At 37.5% G+C, this 18,427-nt stretch overlaps 1 protein-coding gene across 1 annotated transcript in view; it reads left to right on the forward strand.

The window, feature by feature from the left end:
* The window catches only part of INTS8 (integrator complex subunit 8), a 45,134-nt gene extending 26,860 nt beyond the window's left edge, over positions 1 to 18,274 (forward strand). Inside the window, exons 14-27 of the mRNA XM_079796084.1 lie at positions 1,168 to 1,278; positions 3,652 to 3,853; positions 8,049 to 8,170; positions 9,998 to 10,182; positions 10,534 to 10,567; positions 11,195 to 11,251; positions 11,339 to 11,400; positions 13,458 to 13,576; positions 14,843 to 14,946; positions 15,623 to 15,673; positions 17,286 to 17,359; positions 17,438 to 17,502; positions 17,668 to 17,711; positions 18,071 to 18,274. Coding sequence (XP_079652210.1) covers positions 1,168 to 1,278; positions 3,652 to 3,853; positions 8,049 to 8,170; positions 9,998 to 10,182; positions 10,534 to 10,567; positions 11,195 to 11,251; positions 11,339 to 11,400; positions 13,458 to 13,576; positions 14,843 to 14,946; positions 15,623 to 15,673; positions 17,286 to 17,359; positions 17,438 to 17,502; positions 17,668 to 17,711; positions 18,071 to 18,187 — 1,347 coding nt within the window. The 3' untranslated portion in view covers positions 18,188 to 18,274. The remainder of the gene's footprint in view (positions 1 to 1,167; positions 1,279 to 3,651; positions 3,854 to 8,048; positions 8,171 to 9,997; positions 10,183 to 10,533; positions 10,568 to 11,194; positions 11,252 to 11,338; positions 11,401 to 13,457; positions 13,577 to 14,842; positions 14,947 to 15,622; positions 15,674 to 17,285; positions 17,360 to 17,437; positions 17,503 to 17,667; positions 17,712 to 18,070) is intronic.
* Positions 18,275 to 18,427: the final 153 nt, after the last annotated feature.

Here is an 18,427-nt window from a genome sequence, read left to right on the forward strand (position 1 = left end):
TAAATTTCTATTTTAAAATCTTCATACCTGACTTTCTGGGATGCACATTTTCCTATGTAGACCAGTCTCCTCTTAGTTTCATAAATTAAGTTAGAACTACATGTTTATCTTTCCCCTTATATTTTCGCTTCTTAATGTATTTTTTAAGCTCTTTTTCTAAAATATTCTTTTTAAAATTGATTTTAGAGAGAGAGGAAGGGAGGGGGAAGAGAGAGAGGGAAACATTGTTCCTTTGCCTTGCTTACATGCCCTGAATGGGAGTCGAACCTGCAACCTGGGTGTGCCCTTACTGGGAATAGAACTGGCAATCTTTTGGTGCACAGGGTGATGTTCAGCCAACTGAGCCACCGAGTTCAGGGGCTTCAGCTCTTTTTATATCCTTGTTTTCTTTCTGTGAAATGGTTTTTTAAAAAAGCTTGGGGACCACCAAGATGTATGTTTTTACTGGGCAGTTATACCAGGGGTAGACTGTCTAGTTAAGTTGAGAAGAGTGAGTCAATAGCTTGTATTTGTTTTTAAAGTTAAATTAATCCTGGATTTTAAAAAAAGAACCCAAACAAACAGGTAATGTATATACCTGTTTCTGAGGTTATCTATTTAACAACTTTCCTGCATGGAAGTGCAAATGAAAATAGCTATATATTTTATTGGACTTGAACATGTAAGTGCAGTGAAATGGGAAATTGCTGTGAACATTAATTGGGCCTCATTAGTATTGACATGGTTGTTAATGTTCATTTTTATAGATGAGGAAGTATAACATAATATTTGAGAGGGAGTTCTGACACTTAACTACCTGAGTTTATATTCAACTTTGATACTTTTACTAGCTCTATAACCTTGAGGAAATTATTTAACATCTGTGTGCCTCAGTTTTCTCATCTGTAAAAGGGGGATAACTACTTCATAGTACTGTTGTGACAACTACATAATACATATACTCTCTTTTTCTGTAACTTTCAGAATGTTCCAGTCAATTTATTTATTATTGACTCATTATAGTGAATATGTTCATTTTTAATAGCATTTTGTTATGGCTGTTTGTTTTTTTTAAAAGATGACCTTTGCATGATTTTTTTAAAAATGTGATTGAGGATTATTGAAATATTCTTATCTAGATTGGGCTTTCTCTAAGTGTGTGTATTTACATATTTTTATTTCTTCTAGTGGGAAGTACCTTCTGTTTATAGTGGTGTTATCCTGGGAATTAAAGACAGTTTAACAAGGGATTTGGTATACATTCTCATGGCCAAAGGTTTACACTGCAGTACTGTTATGGTGAGTAAAAGTGTACATTAACTACTGGTTAAGAATATGCTTTACTGCCGAAACCGGTTTGGCTCAGTGGATAGAGCGTCGGCCTGCGGACTGAAAGGTCCCAGGTTTGATTCCGGTCAAGGGCATGTACCTTGGTTGCGGGCACATCCCCAGTAGGGGGTGTGCAGGAGGCAGCTGATTGATGTTTCTCTCATATCGATGTTTCTAACTCTATCCCTCTCCCTTGCTCTCTGTAAAAAAAAATCAATAAAATATATTAAAAAAAAGAATATGCTTTACTAATTTTAACATGAAAGCCAGGAATCAGAATTTTCTATTTTCCTTATCTTAAAATGATAGCCAGTGGCCTAAAAGGATTTTTTAAAAATATATATTTTTAATTGGTTACTGAGAGAGGAAGAGAAAAGGAGAGAGACAAAGAGAGAGAGAGAGAGAGAGAGAGAGAGAGAAACATCACTGATGAAAGAGAATTATTGATTGGCTGCCTCCTGCACGCGCCCTACTGGGGATCGAGCCTGCAACCTGGGCATGTGCCCTTGACCGGAATAGAACCTGGGACCCTTCAGTCTGCAGGTGCCCGGGCGCTCTATCCATTGAGCCAAACCAGCCAGGGCTCATATACATTTTTCTTTTTTGTTTTTTTAAAATATATTTTTATTGATTTCAGAGAGAAAGGGAGATGGAGAGAGAGATAGAAACATCAATGATGAGAGAGAATCATTGATTGGCTGCCTTCTGCACACCCCCCACCGGGGATGGAGCCCACAACCCAGACATGTGCCCTTGACTGGAATCGAACCCCGGGACCCTTCAGTCTGCAGGCGCCCGGGCGCTCTATCCATTGAGCCAAACCAGCCAGGGCCATATACATTGTTCTTAAAAAACAACAACTCTGCAGAGGGTATTATTTCAGTTTTTAGGTGAGAAATCAGAGACTTGAAGGTATTAAATTGTCCAAGGTCACACAGCTAGTAAGTGGCATAAGTGCTAAAAAGGATAGAGAGAAGAGAGCATATTAGAGAAATCTTGAAGAGGTAAAGTCTAGAATTGATTGCTGATTTGCTGTGGAGGGCAAGAGGGAGAAAAGGATCACGGATGATGCTCAAGTTTCTGTTTTGGGTGTCAGGGAACAGATGGAAGTGCCAACAACTAAATGTAAAGAGAAAAACATTTTTGAAGGGCAGATTATGAATTCATTTTTACAGTGTTTAATTTGGGCCTGCAATTGGACACTTGAGCTTGGGAGTGGTCTGGGCTGAAGATACAGATTTGGGAGTCATCAAAGATCACTCAGGGAGAATATACAGAGCTTGGGGGGTGCAACATTGGGTCCAAGAAAGGGTGGTATGATGGATATGAGGACCAGGTACATGTGGAGTTACAGTAGAGAATGTCTAGTTCAGTAGATTGGACAATTAGAAGATTTTTAAAAATATACATTTTATTGCTTTTTTACAGAGAGGAAGGGAGAGGGATAGAGAGTTAGAAACATCAATCAGCTGCCTCCTGCACACCCCCTACTGGGGATGTGCCTGCAACCAAGATACATGCCCTTGACCGGAATCGAACCCAGGACCCTTCAGTCCGCAAGCCGAAGTTCTATCCACTGAGCCAAACCAGTCAGGACCAATTAGAAGATCTTTGTTTAGCTCTGGCTGGGTGGCTCAGTTGGAGCATCATTCTGTATACCAATAAGTTGTGGGTTTGATCCCTTCTCAGAGAGGCAACCAATTGATGTTTCTCTCTCAAATCAATAAAAACATCCTTGGGTGAGGATAAAAAATAAAAAGGTGAAGATCTTCGTTTAGTGAACTGTTTCTTCATGATGATGGGGGGTGGAAGGGAGTAGAAGCCAGACTGGACTGAAGGGGTCCTGTGGAGAGTGATGGAAGACTACTCTTTGGAAAAATTAGGAGATGTGTAGGAAAGGGCTTGGATTGTAGCTGATTTGATTTACAAGTCAATTATGTAGATTAATAGTGTTGTGTGCAAAGATTTTAGAATATGGAATCTTGTTGAAGGGTGTAAGGTATATGGAGAAGTCTGTTAGGAATTTTACACCCATATAAAGTATATAACATAATTTATGTAAAATTTTTTATTTTTGTTTTATAATTTATGTAAAATTTAGTAATATGGCATGTAATTTATATTGATTGATTATTGGATCTTTTTTTAAAAGTTGCAAAAGGATTAAGTATTTATTGGAATAAATCACCAATACAGAGATGATAATAAGATAATTTAGCCTCATTGCCTGAGATAGTGAGTGTTAATCATGTAAATTCATCTTTCTCTTTGTACTCATAAAGTTACATATTTTTGGTTTACAAGGAAAGGTGATCCAGGCTATCCTGTTACTTCTTTTCATAGGACTTTTGTCATGCTAAGCAGTTATTTGCTGCTTGTTTGGAGTTGGTAACAGAGTTCTCACCAAAACTTCGTCAAGTCATGCTGAATGAGATGCTGCTTTTGGATATTTATACACACGAAGCTGGAACAGGGCAATCAGGAGAGAGACCTCCTTCTGATCTTATTAGTCGGGTGCGGGGATATCTGGAAATGAGGCTTCCCGGTAAGACTTGCACAAAGCTACATTTCAGAAATTCATTACTCAAGTAATTGTGGGGAAGTCTAAGAATGTTTCCTTGACTTTTTACTCTCTGAAAAAAGTTATTTCTCTCCGAAAACAGAATTCAGATGTGGACTTCACTTGAGAACATTGGGGAAAATGTAGGAAACGAGTCATTTCCTAAGATTGCTGTAACAAAGGACCACAAAACAGATGATTTAAAACAATAGAAATTTATTCTCTCATAGTTTGGAGACTAGGCATCTGAAACGAAGACATCTGCCTGCAGGGCCATGCTCCTTCTGAAGGTTCTAGGGAAGAATCCTCTCTTGCCTCTTCTTAGCTTGTAGCTGTGTCACTCCAGCATTTACTGCCTTTTTTTCTCCCTCCGTTTTCATTTTCCCCTCCTTCTTTATATGGCAGTGTGTGTGTGTGTGTGTGTGTGTGTGTGTGTGTGTGTGTGTTTGCTCTTCTTATAAGGGACCAGTCATTGGATTTAGGGATTGCCGTCATTCAGGATGACCTCATCTTAACTGAGTACCTCTGCAAAGACCCTATTTCTGTGTCAGGCACATTCTGAGGTTTCAGGTGGACATGCATTTTGAGGGGACACTACACGACAGAAACTATGTTGCAATTTGAAGATACTCTGTTAAAACAGTCAGTGTCCTTAAAGGTGCATCTTGAAGGTTTATTTCCCCATTACCATCATAATCATAGGAAGGCCTCAAAATGATTGCCACTGAATCAGGAACTCACTGTGGTCACTTTAGGAAAGTCCTCTTTTGCCCCATTCTAAATGTAAATATCTTAGAAAAGGAGCTTATATCAATTATCACCTATGTTATATATACATCTTGCTTAGTTAAAGCAATTTCTTAATTTTACATGTTTTAATAAAGTCTTTAGAGCAATTAAATCATTCTGTACTAAAGGTGAAGAGAGAGAGAAACATCAATGATGAGAGAGAATCATTGATTGGCTGCCTCCTGCACGCCCCACACTGGGGATCAAACCCACAACCCGGGCATGTGCCCTGACTGGGAATTGAACTGTGACCTCCTGCTTCATAGGTTGATGCTCAACCACTGAGTCATGTTGGCTGGGCCATACTATACATATTTAATGTTATGAACAATAAAATTGAAGTGTAAAGGAAGGTGCTGATGTGCCAAAACAAATGGCTGCTGGTCTTCTGGGCTCTTTGAATGAATTTAATGGTTATTACATTCTGATTTCTAACAGAAGTTACAACTTTCTAGCACTCAAGATAGAATACCTTTGAGTTTTAATGCATCAGTGCCCTTCAGTATTATAAAAATTAGTCTAGTATGCTGGCACTAACTGTTGACTGACATATACTACTCTGTCTGGGTAGGGTGGGGTTTAAGGTAGAAGGCTGAGTTTTCATACATGCTTTCTCTAAAATGGAAAAGCCCAAACATTTATTGATTGCTAAATACATGTCAGATAATTGTTTTAAGAGCTTTAGGTGCATAACTCATTTAGTCCTCATGGCAGCTCTGTGAAGTAGCTACTTATTTAATTATCCCCATTTTATAAATCAAGAAACTGAGGTGCCGAGAGCATAAGGAAGTTAGCCAAAGTCATGCAGTAAGAGACAGAACTGTGATTTGAATCCATCAGTCCAACGTAAGCCTATGCTCTTCCTCTTTGAATTGGCTGGAAAGGCATTTAAATATCGTTTATTTGGCATTTAATTATACCTTAAGGCATTTAAGTAGTTTGGAGTTCATACCACTTTTTCTACTTTTTGTTTTTTTGTCTAAGACTCATAGCTCTGCACATAATTTGTGTAAATTCCTAGCTACTTGTTTAGCTATGCATTTCATAGCTTGTGCCATAAGCGATGTTTAAAATGAGAAGGAAAGGATGTGATATGTATTGTTAGGAGGAACAAGAAAACAGGCACAGTTCCTTATCTTTGACTTTGACTGGGCCCTCACTGGTTTGTTTCAGTGGATAAAGCATCGGCCTGCAAACTGAAAGGTCCCAGATTTGATTCCCGTCAAGGGCACATGCCTGGGTTTCGGGCTCGATCCCCAGTAGGGGGTGTGCAGGAGGCAGCTGATCAATGATTTTCTCATCATTGATGTTTCTCTCTCTCCCTCTTCCTTCGTCTCTGAAATCAATAATATATTTTTTAAAATGTTGCTAGAGCTAAAAAACTTGCATTTACAAAATAGTTGATAAAAATATTCCTTTTGATTGTATAAGAGGGGAGATAGACCACTTATAAAACATGGTATATGATATTAATCAGACTTGCCTCCTTTCTCTCCTGCTTCATCAGAGTCTGGGCTCACCTCATTTTCAGTTTCCCCAGGCACAGCTTCCGTTTCCTGCTCAGCCACTTCTACCTGCTTTCCCTTGGCTCCCCTTCCCCCTTTCGTTTGTCTTGTCTGCAGATTTCTCTCTTCCTGCCATCTTTTTTTTACCGTGTTTTCACTTTTGAGGAGCAGGTTTAGCCAGCAGCCTTGCCCATCTCCTCTTGGCTCTTCCTTCTCGGGCCCCCTCAGAGGAGCCGACCTTCCTCTTGGGCATCTTGGCAGTGGGGCTGGCATGGACCAGGTGCCTGCTGGCCACAGCGCTCATCTAGAGCCATTGTGAAGTTGGGGCTGCCTGGCCACTCCCACTTCTTCTGAACTCCTCCTCCCTCCCCCTGTAAGGAAAAAAATTGTTCCCTGGTGATATTGGGCCCATTTTGAATTAGTTAGATGCATGCCCTCTATGGAACAGGGAAAGAGAAGTTCTCCTTTACGTGGGTGGACCTGGCTTTGCTATCAGGAACAAGAAGTTATCTTAACTGACAGCAGACCCAACCTTTTAGGTATAGAAAGAAGAGCTACAGATTAATTATCTTGGTATGTCTTTTGGGAGAGATCCTCCAACGTTCAATACCTCTGTGTTAAAGGGTAGCTTTCTGTTGAAACACGTGTCCTTGTTATGTTTCTTGGCTGCCTGTTCCAGCATATGACTCCATGCTTTTTGATAATGAATAATTGTATTGCAGGTGCTTAAAGGGAAGGTTAGTCTCCAAAGCACTGCCTCTCAGGCTGTATCAGGACTCCACTCTCCAGGTTCTGATTCAGCTTTAAGAGCCAGGGCCATCTGACTGAGAGGGACTGCCGGCTAAGTAAAGGAGGCATTGGAGCCAACTGCTGTGTAGCACTCAGTGACATGCAGCATTTGGGATACTGACTTCACTTCTGTCTTCATTCCTTCTTTAAGAAGATAAATCAAATGTATTTGTTACTTGGCTGTGTTCCTATGCTGTTTTTTGTCATCTCAGATTCTTTTTTGGAATAAGATGAGATCTAAATTAAATAGCCACAGGCAATCTTTTTAGAAAGACTGAATATAATTACTTAAGTTTAATAGCTCTTTCTATTTAAAGTTTTAACCTTGTTCTTTAGCATTCATTGGGGCTTCTTTTTCCTGCAGTACATTAAAACCTGACTGTTATATCTGAGGAAGTGTTCAAAACAATTGTTTCTGGTGCAGTAATATTTTTTGAAAGAGTGAATGAATTGTCTCAGGAATATTTATTACATTTTAAGCAGAAAAATAATAAAAATGATATATTAACTCAGATTTATTACAGTTTTATATGGTTTAGCTATTTCTGTTCTCTAAAAGTTTATGCCATACCATTTTGTACTTGTTTCATTTGTGTGTTCTTTCTCTCTGCTCATTTGAATTATAAATTTCCACAATAGAGTGTTGGGCATCCGAGGTGTTCTTAAGTGCATACTTTTTTGATTAATAGTGGGGACCACGGCTCTAGCTGGTTTGGCTCAATGGATAGAGCATTGGCCTGCGGACTGAGGGGTCCCAGGTTTGATTCCGGCCAAGGGCACATGCCTGGGTTGCGGGTTCGGCCCCCAGTGCGGGGGGTGCAGGAGGCAGCCAATCAATGATTCTCTCTCATCATTGATGTTTCTATCTCTCTCTCCCTCTCTCTTCCTCTCTAAAATCAATAAAATATATATTTTAAAAAATAGTGGGGACCTCGGCAGTCTGTTGGGAAACCTTTAAGCTTTCTAGAGAAAAGTATAAAATGTTTTTTATCTGTAACTGTTGTTTTTAATATGTTTAACTGAAATCTGAGCAAATTTTGCTTTGTTCTCATTATAATGTCATGATGGTAATTCCAAATATTTTTTTGGCTCTTTAGATATTCCTCTTCGTCAAGTAATTGCTGAGGAATGTGTTGCTTTTATGTTAAACTGGAAGGAAAATGAATACCTTACACTGCAAGTTCCTGCCTTCCTGCTTCAGAGTAATCCATATGTGAAGGTAATTCACGTTTAATCTAAGTAAAATAATGATTAGGATGGAATTATTATACCTATTTTTTTAGGTCTGTACTACTTAGGGAACTTGTCCAATTTTAATGATACAATGTAAGATTGGACAAATGTTTGTTGGTTTATAGTTAAAAGTATAGTTTTTGATAATTCAGGCACTTGAGTTTGCCTTCTCTAATATTTTTTTTCTAATACCCTATAGTTCCATGATAATGCAAGGAAAAATAATGTAGTTAAAAAGATAAATTTTTGGTATAATCCTAAACTGGTGAAAGGCGGGTCAGCTTTTATTTCTTTGAATGATAAAATCAAACCCAGCCGGCAAGGCTCAGTGGTTGAGCATCAGCCTATGAACCAGAAAGTCACGGTTCAATTCCTTGTCAGGGCACATGTCTGGGTTGCAGGCTCGATCCCCAGTGGGGGTCGTGCAGGAGGCAGCCAATTAATGATTCTCTCTCATCATTGATGTTTCTCTCTCTCCCTTCCTCTCTGAAATCAATAAAAATATATTTTAAAAAAATCAAACTCTAGTTTTAAGCTCTGGAATACACAGGTATACATGGGTATACACTGGTGGGAGCTGTAAGGAGGGTGTAGTTCCACCCATTTTCCATTTGAGCACCTTATACTTTTTTTTTTAACTCGCACCAAAGGATAGGAGAGACAGAGAGAGACTCTGATGTTAGAGAGGAACATTGATCACTTAGTTGCCTCCCGTATGCTCCGACTAGGGATTGAATGCGAAACCTAGTGTGCCCTGACCAGGAATCGAACCTGCAACCTTTTAGTGTACAGGGCGATGCTCCTAACCAACTGAGCCACTCAGCCAGGGTGGACCTTACCCTTCTTTAGAGTCTGTTTACTTCTCTAAATGTGATGTGCTGGATTGTTGTTATATGTTTGTATATGTTTGTTACCAGTAGTGACACCCCTGAATTGACAATAAGTTGTTCATTCTTTTTTCCTTTAGTTTAATCTTTATTTTTTTCATTTATCCCTTCTATGTCCTCTTCCACCTCCACTCACACATTCTCCTCTCTTAATTATCTTCCCTGTGCTGAATTTGCTATAAGGCTGATTTTCTTTTTCTACATTTAGGATCTGTCTTTTCTCTGCCTTTTGCTTTCAGCCCTTCCACTTTTTATTATTTCTGGGTCCTCCTCCATCTTTGGTCTGTACGCTCTTTTAATTTAGGTCAATCATTTTCCATAATCTGTCCTTCCCTAATTCTGCCTCTTCACAAAGCAGTATCCCCAGTTGCTACTATTTCTTAGAGAAGAGTTGCTTTGAATCTTGTTCTGTCAACTTCAATTTCCATATTTTTTTCTCAAATATTTTTTAATGATTAAAATGTGTGGTATGTGTGTGTGTGTAAAACTTAAGCACTATTTTAATCTCATCCATGGACTTTTACCCCAGCTAACATTGTGGTATATACATTTCTTTGCAAACCTTTTTTTTTTTTTTTAAAGCAGGATCATACTATATATATTTGGTAACTTGTTTTTCCCCCCCACTTAACAAGTCACATACCTCTTTGTGTCATCGCAATTTGTTCTCATTAGACTATACTTGTTTGGAACAGTGATGTTTATAATATACTAAAACCAGAGATTTCTTTCCTGAGCAGATCCAGATCTGTCAGTAGACAGTGAGGTCTGAATTTCTCAGTTGTTGGGTAGAAGGCACAGCATAAAATAACTGCTTGGTGTACTTGGGCAGTTGTCCATTTTTCTTTTGTGCCTTAATAATAGAACTAACGTGTGACATTGCAGATGATTTCTTGTGTATTTTCTGTTTGTTTTTCGTGTTATAGCTTGGACAGCTTTTAGCAGCTACAATCAAAGAGCTTCCAGGCCCTAAAGAAAGTAGACGGACCGCCAAAGACCTTTGGGAAGTTGTTGTTCAGATTTGCAGTGTGTCCAGTCAACACAAACGAGGAAATGATGGCAGAGTTAGTTTAATAAAGCAGAGGGAATCCACATTAGGTATAATGTATAGGTATGTTTGGATCAGTTTATTTTTTTAGTTATTATTTATGCTATTTGTACTATTTCCAGAACATCTACCATTATCCTTATATATCATAAAGATAGACAATGTAAGAATTTGCTGGTGCTGACATCTGATGGACTTGTCTGACATGATCACCTTTGGAAATACCTTGTTTGTTTTTAGAAACTATCATTTAATACAATCAATGAAAGCTTACAGTTGGATAGTAATATAGAAATTACATTGGCATGGCAATAAAATATATTCTTATACATGCAGAACTGGAGAGTTTGGAATAAATCTTCACCTATAATTTATTTTCAGTGTATATATGAATTTTTTTATTTTTTTTTGTAGGAGTGAACTGCTTTCTTTTATAAAGAAATTACGGGTATGTTTTCGTAAAAGTCAATTTAATTACTACTGCTGATTTTTTTATAAACTATAAAAAATATTGAGTGCTTACATGATTATTTAGGTGAACTGTTAATGTGCTTCAGTGTTGAGGATAGGATAGTCTAAATGGAGAAGTTTATTTTGCATTTACCTAACTTATGTTCTAGTGACTACAAATAGGTATTTTTTAAATGACAAAGAAGTCTTTATAATAGGGCTAGATGTATGAAGCCTAGCTTTAATTTTTGTTTGATCAGGTTAATGTCATACTAATTTACTGGACATAACCTAGATTCCATCCTTTATTATTTTAAGGAATAAAAGTCAGTTTGTTTAAGGTAGCTGAAAGTACTTGTGGAATGTGATCTGTTTACTCACTTTCAAAAGTCATGAGGATTTATATATTACAAACCAGACTCCTAAATATGATTAATTTTTGTGTAAATTGTGTGCCATGATTTCTTTCATGATCAATTTGATCTTTAGTGTGTTTTAAACTAAAGTAGATAGTAAATTCCAAAGAGTAAGAATCTTAAGAAAATACTTGGTATCCTTGATGTTGATGCAAGAAATATTAACACAATATATAATATTTAAGGATTCTGTGTTTTCTTTCTCATAGGAACCATTGGTTTTGACTATTATTTTGTCACTCTTTGTCAAACTTCACAATGTTCGGGTCAGTATTTCATAATTTCATTGTTTTAAAAATGTTTGAAATACTCTTCCTTTTAAATCACCTTTTTTTTTTTTTTTTCCTTTTAAGGAAGACATTGTGAATGATATTACAGCTGAACACATTTCTATTTGGCCATCCTCCATCCCCAAGTAAGAAGTATTATAGCTTACATTTTATTAAATTATTTATATATTTAGTTCCATCCTGACTGGTATAGATACCTCTTAAATAGTTGGATTAAAAGGCTACAGTGTTTGGGTTCTATAGCTAAGTTTGTGTTTCTCTATAATAGTAATTGTCTTTCTAAAAGCTATGACTAAGGTGCATATAAGCATAACCAATGGATGCAAAACTCTGGGGGGTGAGGGCATATATAGGTGGGGGGTAGGGGTGGGGCAATGGTAAGATATGTACACATATAATACCTTAATAAAAAAAAGATTATAAGAAATAATGATAAAAGCTATGACTAAGGCATAACTCTTAAAGAGCTGAGGTATACCAGCCTTAGATAGAACAGAAGAGCTCTAAGTAGTCCTGATTACTTGTCAGTGGGTAAAATTTAGAAAATGGAAGCTAAAAAAATGGCTTTCTATCAGGTTTCCGGGATCTTATCTCTTTTACAAGTATCTATTTGAAAATGTTTATTTTTTAATTTTTATTTTTTAAGTAATTCTTTGTACATCTTCTCTAGCACTGTGATTATCAGAGGCTCCAATCCCTTTTAGTTGCTTTCCTAAGCTCTTTAATTACTTTAAGAAATCTTCCCCCTTACTTTCATCACCTGAGAATCACATTAAGATGATGGGAGAATTTTTTTAGGGGAGAAAAAGTGTTCTTTTTCTGGAAGAAGAAACCATTTACATGTTTCTCTTCATACACACACACACTCACACACACTCACTCACTCACACACTCAGAAGAGTCCATGTTTGTTTCCTCACCAATGTTACTTTCCTTCCCTCTCTTCCCCCCAGTCTTCTTACTTTGTGCCTGAAGGGTATGTCCTAGGCCTTATTTTATTGCTCTTAGTGGCATCTGTGAAGAAGAAAGGATTTCAGTAGGTAGGGAAGCAATCAGTAGAATGAGTAATTTGCTTCCATCTCAGTCTTTGAGACTGGAAACAGTTTTATATCTCATATGGAGATTGGAGGGTCAAAAATGGCTGAGGGGCCCTTCCCTCCACTTAACTGAGGCTTGGTTCCCAAAGGAGTACCATGCTTTATTTTTAGTGTGTGTTTATTATAAACTAGAAGCCCGTTGCACGAAGTTTCGTGCAATAGACTTTCCTTCACCTGGCGGCCAGCACCAGTTTTCGTCTGGCCACCCGCTGATCGGAGCGCCTCCTGAAGGCTGAGGGCGGGACTCGGGAGGCGCTCCGATGGGGGGCGGTGGCCAGAGGAAAACTGGTGCTGGCGGCCACGCAATCGGCCACCGGCGTCTTCGGCCGCCACCGGCGTCTTCCGTGGGCCCCCTGGGTCCTCCCGCAGCGCCAGCCGTTTAGGCCTGCGGGAGTAGCGGGGAACGGGGACTCGCGAGTCCCCGCCCCCCGCTCCTACTGCCAGCCAATCGGCCACCCTGAGTCCCGCCCCCCGCGCCTCCAGCCAGCCCAATCGTGGGCATAGCGGAGTGATGCAATTTGCATATTGCCTTTTTATTATGTAGGATGAACAAAAAGAATGGTTTACCTAGAGGCTCTTAGCCAAACTCTTAGGACTGGAGTCTCAACCACTCCACTTACCTGGTATATGACCTTGGACAAGTTGCTTTCTGTGCCAATTTTTGCATCTGTAAAATGGGTATATGAATAGTACCTCCCTCAGAATTGTGAGGATTAATTTAATTTTGTTACTGGTAAATTGTGCCTAAAAAGTGGAGCTAGGTGTTTATCCTAACTCTTTTATATGCTTTATATTGTAAAATATTTAAAGAGACCTTTTTAGAGTGGTCTAGTCAACCTTCTTTGGCATTTTGGGGAAAAGAAAACAAAAATCAGATTGTTTTCGACTGCTTATAAAAAATTAGCTTATCACACTTCCTCTGACTTAGATGTTTTGATAGTTTTTATATATTTACAACTAGTAATATTTAGACTATTTATGGTTACCTAAATTTTGGGTAAGTCTTTTTGTTTTTAGTAAATGAGTGTATGGAATATGAAATTGTTTCTTAAAATGGAGCTTACTGGTCATTGTCTTCCCTTTAGCCTCCAGTCAGTGGACTTTGAAGCTGTGGCAATCACAGTGAAAGAGCTGGTTCGGTATGCCCGCAGTATCAATCCAAACAACCATTCCTGGTTAATTATTCAGGCAGACATTTATTTTGGTAAGTGAGATGTATGCTTGCTTTGTGTTTTGTTTTTGTAGTATTTTTATAAGTGAAAATAAATATAATTGATAATTATGTTTTGGGGAATACATTGATAATTCTCCCATTTTATGTGATAGATTTTTTTCAACTTGATAAAACTTTTGTTAGTGTACAAGTCATATAAAATTTCTGACTGGTATCATTTCATGATCAGTGTTTTAGTAGTTGAGTTTTTTAAAGAGAAGATTTCAAATATTATAATAGAGAGGATACTATAATGAAACCACATGTATGTGCCACCTAGCTCTAGCAATAACTTATGGCCAGTCTCATTTTATCTGTACACTCACTACATTATTTCGCTGTCTCCTATATTATTTTTGAAGCAAATAGTTGATGATTTAAAAAAATATATATTTTTGTTGCCAAAACCGGTTTGGCTCAGTGGATAGAGCGTCGGTCTGCGGACTGAAGGGTCCCAGGTTCGATTCCGGTCAAGGGCATGTATCTTGGTTGCGGGCACATCCCCAGTGGGGGGTGTGCATGAGGCAGCAGGTCGATGTTTCTCTCTCATCAGTGTTTCTAGCTCTCTATCCCTCTCTCTTCCTCTCTGTAAAAAAATCAATAAAATATATTAAAAAAAAAATATATATATATATATTTTTGTTGATTTCAGAGAGGAAGGGAGAGGGAGAGAGAGAATCATTGATTGGCTGCCTCCTTCTGGGGATTGAGTCTGCAATCCAGGTATGTGCCCTGACTGGGAATCAAACCTGGTTCATAGAAAAAACAAACAAAACAAAACAAAACAAAACAAAAAAAACCTGGTTCATAGATCAGCGCTCAACCACTGAGCCACACCGGCCAGGCTAGTTGACGATTTTTAATGCTTATTTTCACACCTTGCACTCCACGCCCCTCCCCCCGCCCCTCCAAGAATTATCAGTATCTTATTATCTATTCAGAAAAGATTTACTGGTTTTAAACTACCTGAGCAAATTAAGTACGACATTTGGGAAATAAGTACTTCCAAATACTAAGTTCTGTACTAGTAAGTTTGACAAGAAATCTGACACAAATTTTTGTGTAGTCACTTTTAGAAGGCAAAAACTATTATATTGCTTCTTTAAAGTAGGTTTTTAAAAAAGGCAATATTTTGCAGTGTTTTCTTGAGTGTTATCTCTAAGCCTATGGTTTGAATCTGCTTTTGTCACCTGACTTCACCAAAGAGGCCCATCTGTTTTTCTAACTGATAATTTCTTGATCTTTTTTCTACTCCAGCGACAAATCAGTATTCGGCAGCTCTTCACTATTACCTCCAGGCGGGAGCTGTGTGTTCTGATTTCTTTAATAAAGCTGTACCCCCTGATGTTTATACAGACCAGGTAGGTTGTTTTTATTGGCTTTTTTCCTCCTTGTCTGCCTTTAAATGCTCTTCCTGGGTCCCCTTTGGGTGAGTTTCATTTCTCTGTTTGTTGTGATTACTCCCAAATCGATTGCTTTAGATCAGATTGCTGTCTAATATTTAAACATTTTCAGTAACTATTTTTTTAATGAATAAATTGTTTTTTAGAACAGTTTCATTTATTTTTTAAATTTTTTAAAAATATATTTTTATTGATTTCAGAGAGGAAGGAAGAGGGGAGAGAGAGAAAAAAAAACATCAATGATGAGAGAGAATCATTGATTGGCTGCCTTCTGCACGCCCCCTGCTGGGAATTGAGCCCTCAACCCGGGCATATGCCCTTGACCAGAATTGAACCCGGGACCCTGCAGATGCTCTATCCATGGAGCCAAACTGGCTAGGGCTACAACAGTTTTAGATTCATAGCAAATAGAGAAAAAATTAGAGTTCCCATATACCTGCTTTGTATCAGCTATCACATATATCTTAGTAAATGTTCCCTGTATACTTTAAAAAACAAATGTGTATTCTGCTGTGGTTGGGAGTTTTGTAAAAATGTACAACCTCTCCTGCTGTTCACATCCCATATCAGAACGGTACATTAATTATAATTGATGTTAATTAGTTTCTTAAAATAATCCACATTGTTTTTATAGGTAATAAAAAGAATGATAAAGTGTTGTTCTTTGCTGAATTGCCACACACAGGTTAGTTTAATATTTTGATGTTGGTTTATTTTTCTGTATATCAGAGTTTATAGTAAATATAAAGCATTGGACTGGGAAATAGCTTTTATTTTCCTTACTGTTGCTTAAGTTTATGGTATTTAAGAATTTGGCATATTTAAGTTCTTTTTAGTTCTTTATAGCAGCGGTCGCCAACCTTTCGGACCTTACAGACCACCAGTGGTCCAGACCACCGCTTGGCGACCGCTGCTCCAAAGGTCTCCTTAAACCAGCAGTCGCCAACCTTTTGGACCTCACGGACCACCGGTTGGCAACCGGCTGCTTTATAGAATTTAAGTAAAATGAAAGAATATTGGTCTTTAAACCTTCTAAGTGGAAAAGAAACATTCTCAAGTGTGTTTTCTTATATTTAAGAGTAGATATGTACATTAGTTATTAGGAAAATGCAGATCAATACCATGGTAAGATACCACTTCATACTCACTAATATGCCCGTTACTCAAAGACAGAAACAATTGTTGGTAAAGATGTGGAGAAACTATGATGCTGGTAGGAATATAAAATGGGGCAACCTTTTGGGAAAAGTTTGGCATTTCCTCAAAAAATTAAAAGTGTAATTACGATATGACCCAGCACTTCCTTTCCTGTCTATGACCAATAGAAAACATATGTTCACAGAAAAACCTGTACATGAATGTTCACAGCAGCATTGTTTATAGCAGCCGGAAACTTGGAAACAGCCAGTGTTTGTTAGCTGATGGATAGATAAACAAAATTTGATGTCTCTACAATGGGATAGTATTCTGTCATAAAAAGGGATGATGTATTGATATGTGCTAAAACAGGGATGAATCTTACAAGTATTATGTTGAGTGAAAAAAGCCAGCTACAAAAGGCTGTTGTATAATCCCATTAATATGAAATGTTTAGCAGAGGCACATCCATACAGTCAGAATGTAGAGTAGTGGTTGCCAGAGACGGCGGGGGAGAGGAATGGAGAGTGATGTCAATGGGTATGGAGTTTTTGCAAGGGGAGGAGATGGGAAGGAGACCGGAAGGGAGGATATTTGATAGTTGTGATGGTTGCACAACTTCGTAAATATACTAAAAACCACTGAATTGTGCACTCTAAAAGGGTGAATTTCATGGTATATGAATTATATTTTTTTAATTTAAAAATATTTTAAAAATAAATAAGCATTATGACCTACATACTTGATTGAAGTGGATCTGCTTTAGGTTAAGCAGACTGGCAGCCTAAATTTTGCCAAAATGAGCTGTGTCTGCCATCTGTCAAGGTTTAAGCATGTTCTTATGTCCTTGAATGTCATGACACTGTTGACAGTTTTCCATTCCCTTCAATTTTTTGAACTGGCTTTTTGCTAGTTTCTCATTCAAATAAATCTCTAAAAACTGTAGATGAAGAAAATATTGGGAAGGCAGTTGTTTGTATAGAGGTTTTTGCAATTGAAATTGGATGGGATCCATCAATATGAGCTAATCCCTCAGGGTGAACTGTAAGGCTGATATATTCTTGATATAATAATCATTAAAAATTTCCCCTCTAAAACCAGGAGTTATTGTTCACACTAGTTACCTTAAACCATTTTCAAATCCTTATTTGTTCATGTAGGTGGCAATTTTATGTCAGTTCCTCAGAGAAATTGACTACAAAACAGCCTTTAAATCACTGCAGGAGCAAAACAGGTACGCATGATTTTAAAAAAAGAAATGAAGCTGCTATATTTCTGCTTAAGAGGAAGTAACTGAATTCTATTTTTTCAGTCATGATGCTATGGACTCCTACTATGACTACATATGGGATGTTACCATTTTGGAATACTTGACTTGTATCCTTTCATCTAATATCACATGTGATATTAGTCCAGTTCATTTCTGTAAATTAAAGAAGTATTTAATAATGTGTATCTTCTAAACCAAACCTAAAAAAGAGTTGAGATTCTGTTGTGGTTTTTAATAGTATTAGATTTATTATTCTTAACTGATTCATTTAGATCTTCATCACAAAAGAGGAGAAACAGATAAAAGACAAATTGCGGTAAGTTATTTTGTGTCTTGCTTCAGTAATATACTTAAGATTTTGTGTCTATTATTTCTAAAAGTTGGTTATTAGTGTTTTTTTTTAAAAGATCCTATTTTGATAATGAGCTTTTGCATCTAGTTTATTTCATATTAAAATATTAGATCATGTCATCTCTCTACTCTAGACCTTTAAATGGTTTCTCATCTCACACTGTTTAAGTCCATACAGTGGCCTGTAAGGCCACATATGATTTGCCCATCTGACCCCCACCTTGCTATAACTTCTATACCAGTAAGTAGTTTCATGTATGTATATGTTAGCAAGACTTTACTTTTTGCCAGATCTCTAATAACATCACTTTTCTGTTTTGGAAGATCAAAGCCATTGGTCAGACAGAATTGAACGCAAGCAACCCCGAAGAAGTGTTACAGCTGGCAGCGCAGAGGAGGAAAAAAAAGTTTCTACAAGCAATGGCAAAACTTTACTTTTAAGCAGTTAAAATTTTTTAACTTTATTTTTTAAACAATAGGCTAAATATAAACAGTATTAAAAGATGAAGTTTATATATAATACAAATATATACATTTAGTGGTGTTTTCTTTCCAGACAAAATACCGAAACAATTTAAAAACAAACTATACAGAAGATTTCATGCCATAATAGCTTAAATTTTATAATTTCTTCAAAGAAGAGATTCACACGTCTAGTAACAATAAACAATCTATAATTTG

Source organism: Cnephaeus nilssonii (genome assembly GCF_951640355.1).
Source record: "Cnephaeus nilssonii genome assembly, chromosome: 18".
Taxonomy (NCBI): domain Eukaryota; kingdom Metazoa; phylum Chordata; class Mammalia; order Chiroptera; family Vespertilionidae; genus Cnephaeus; species Cnephaeus nilssonii.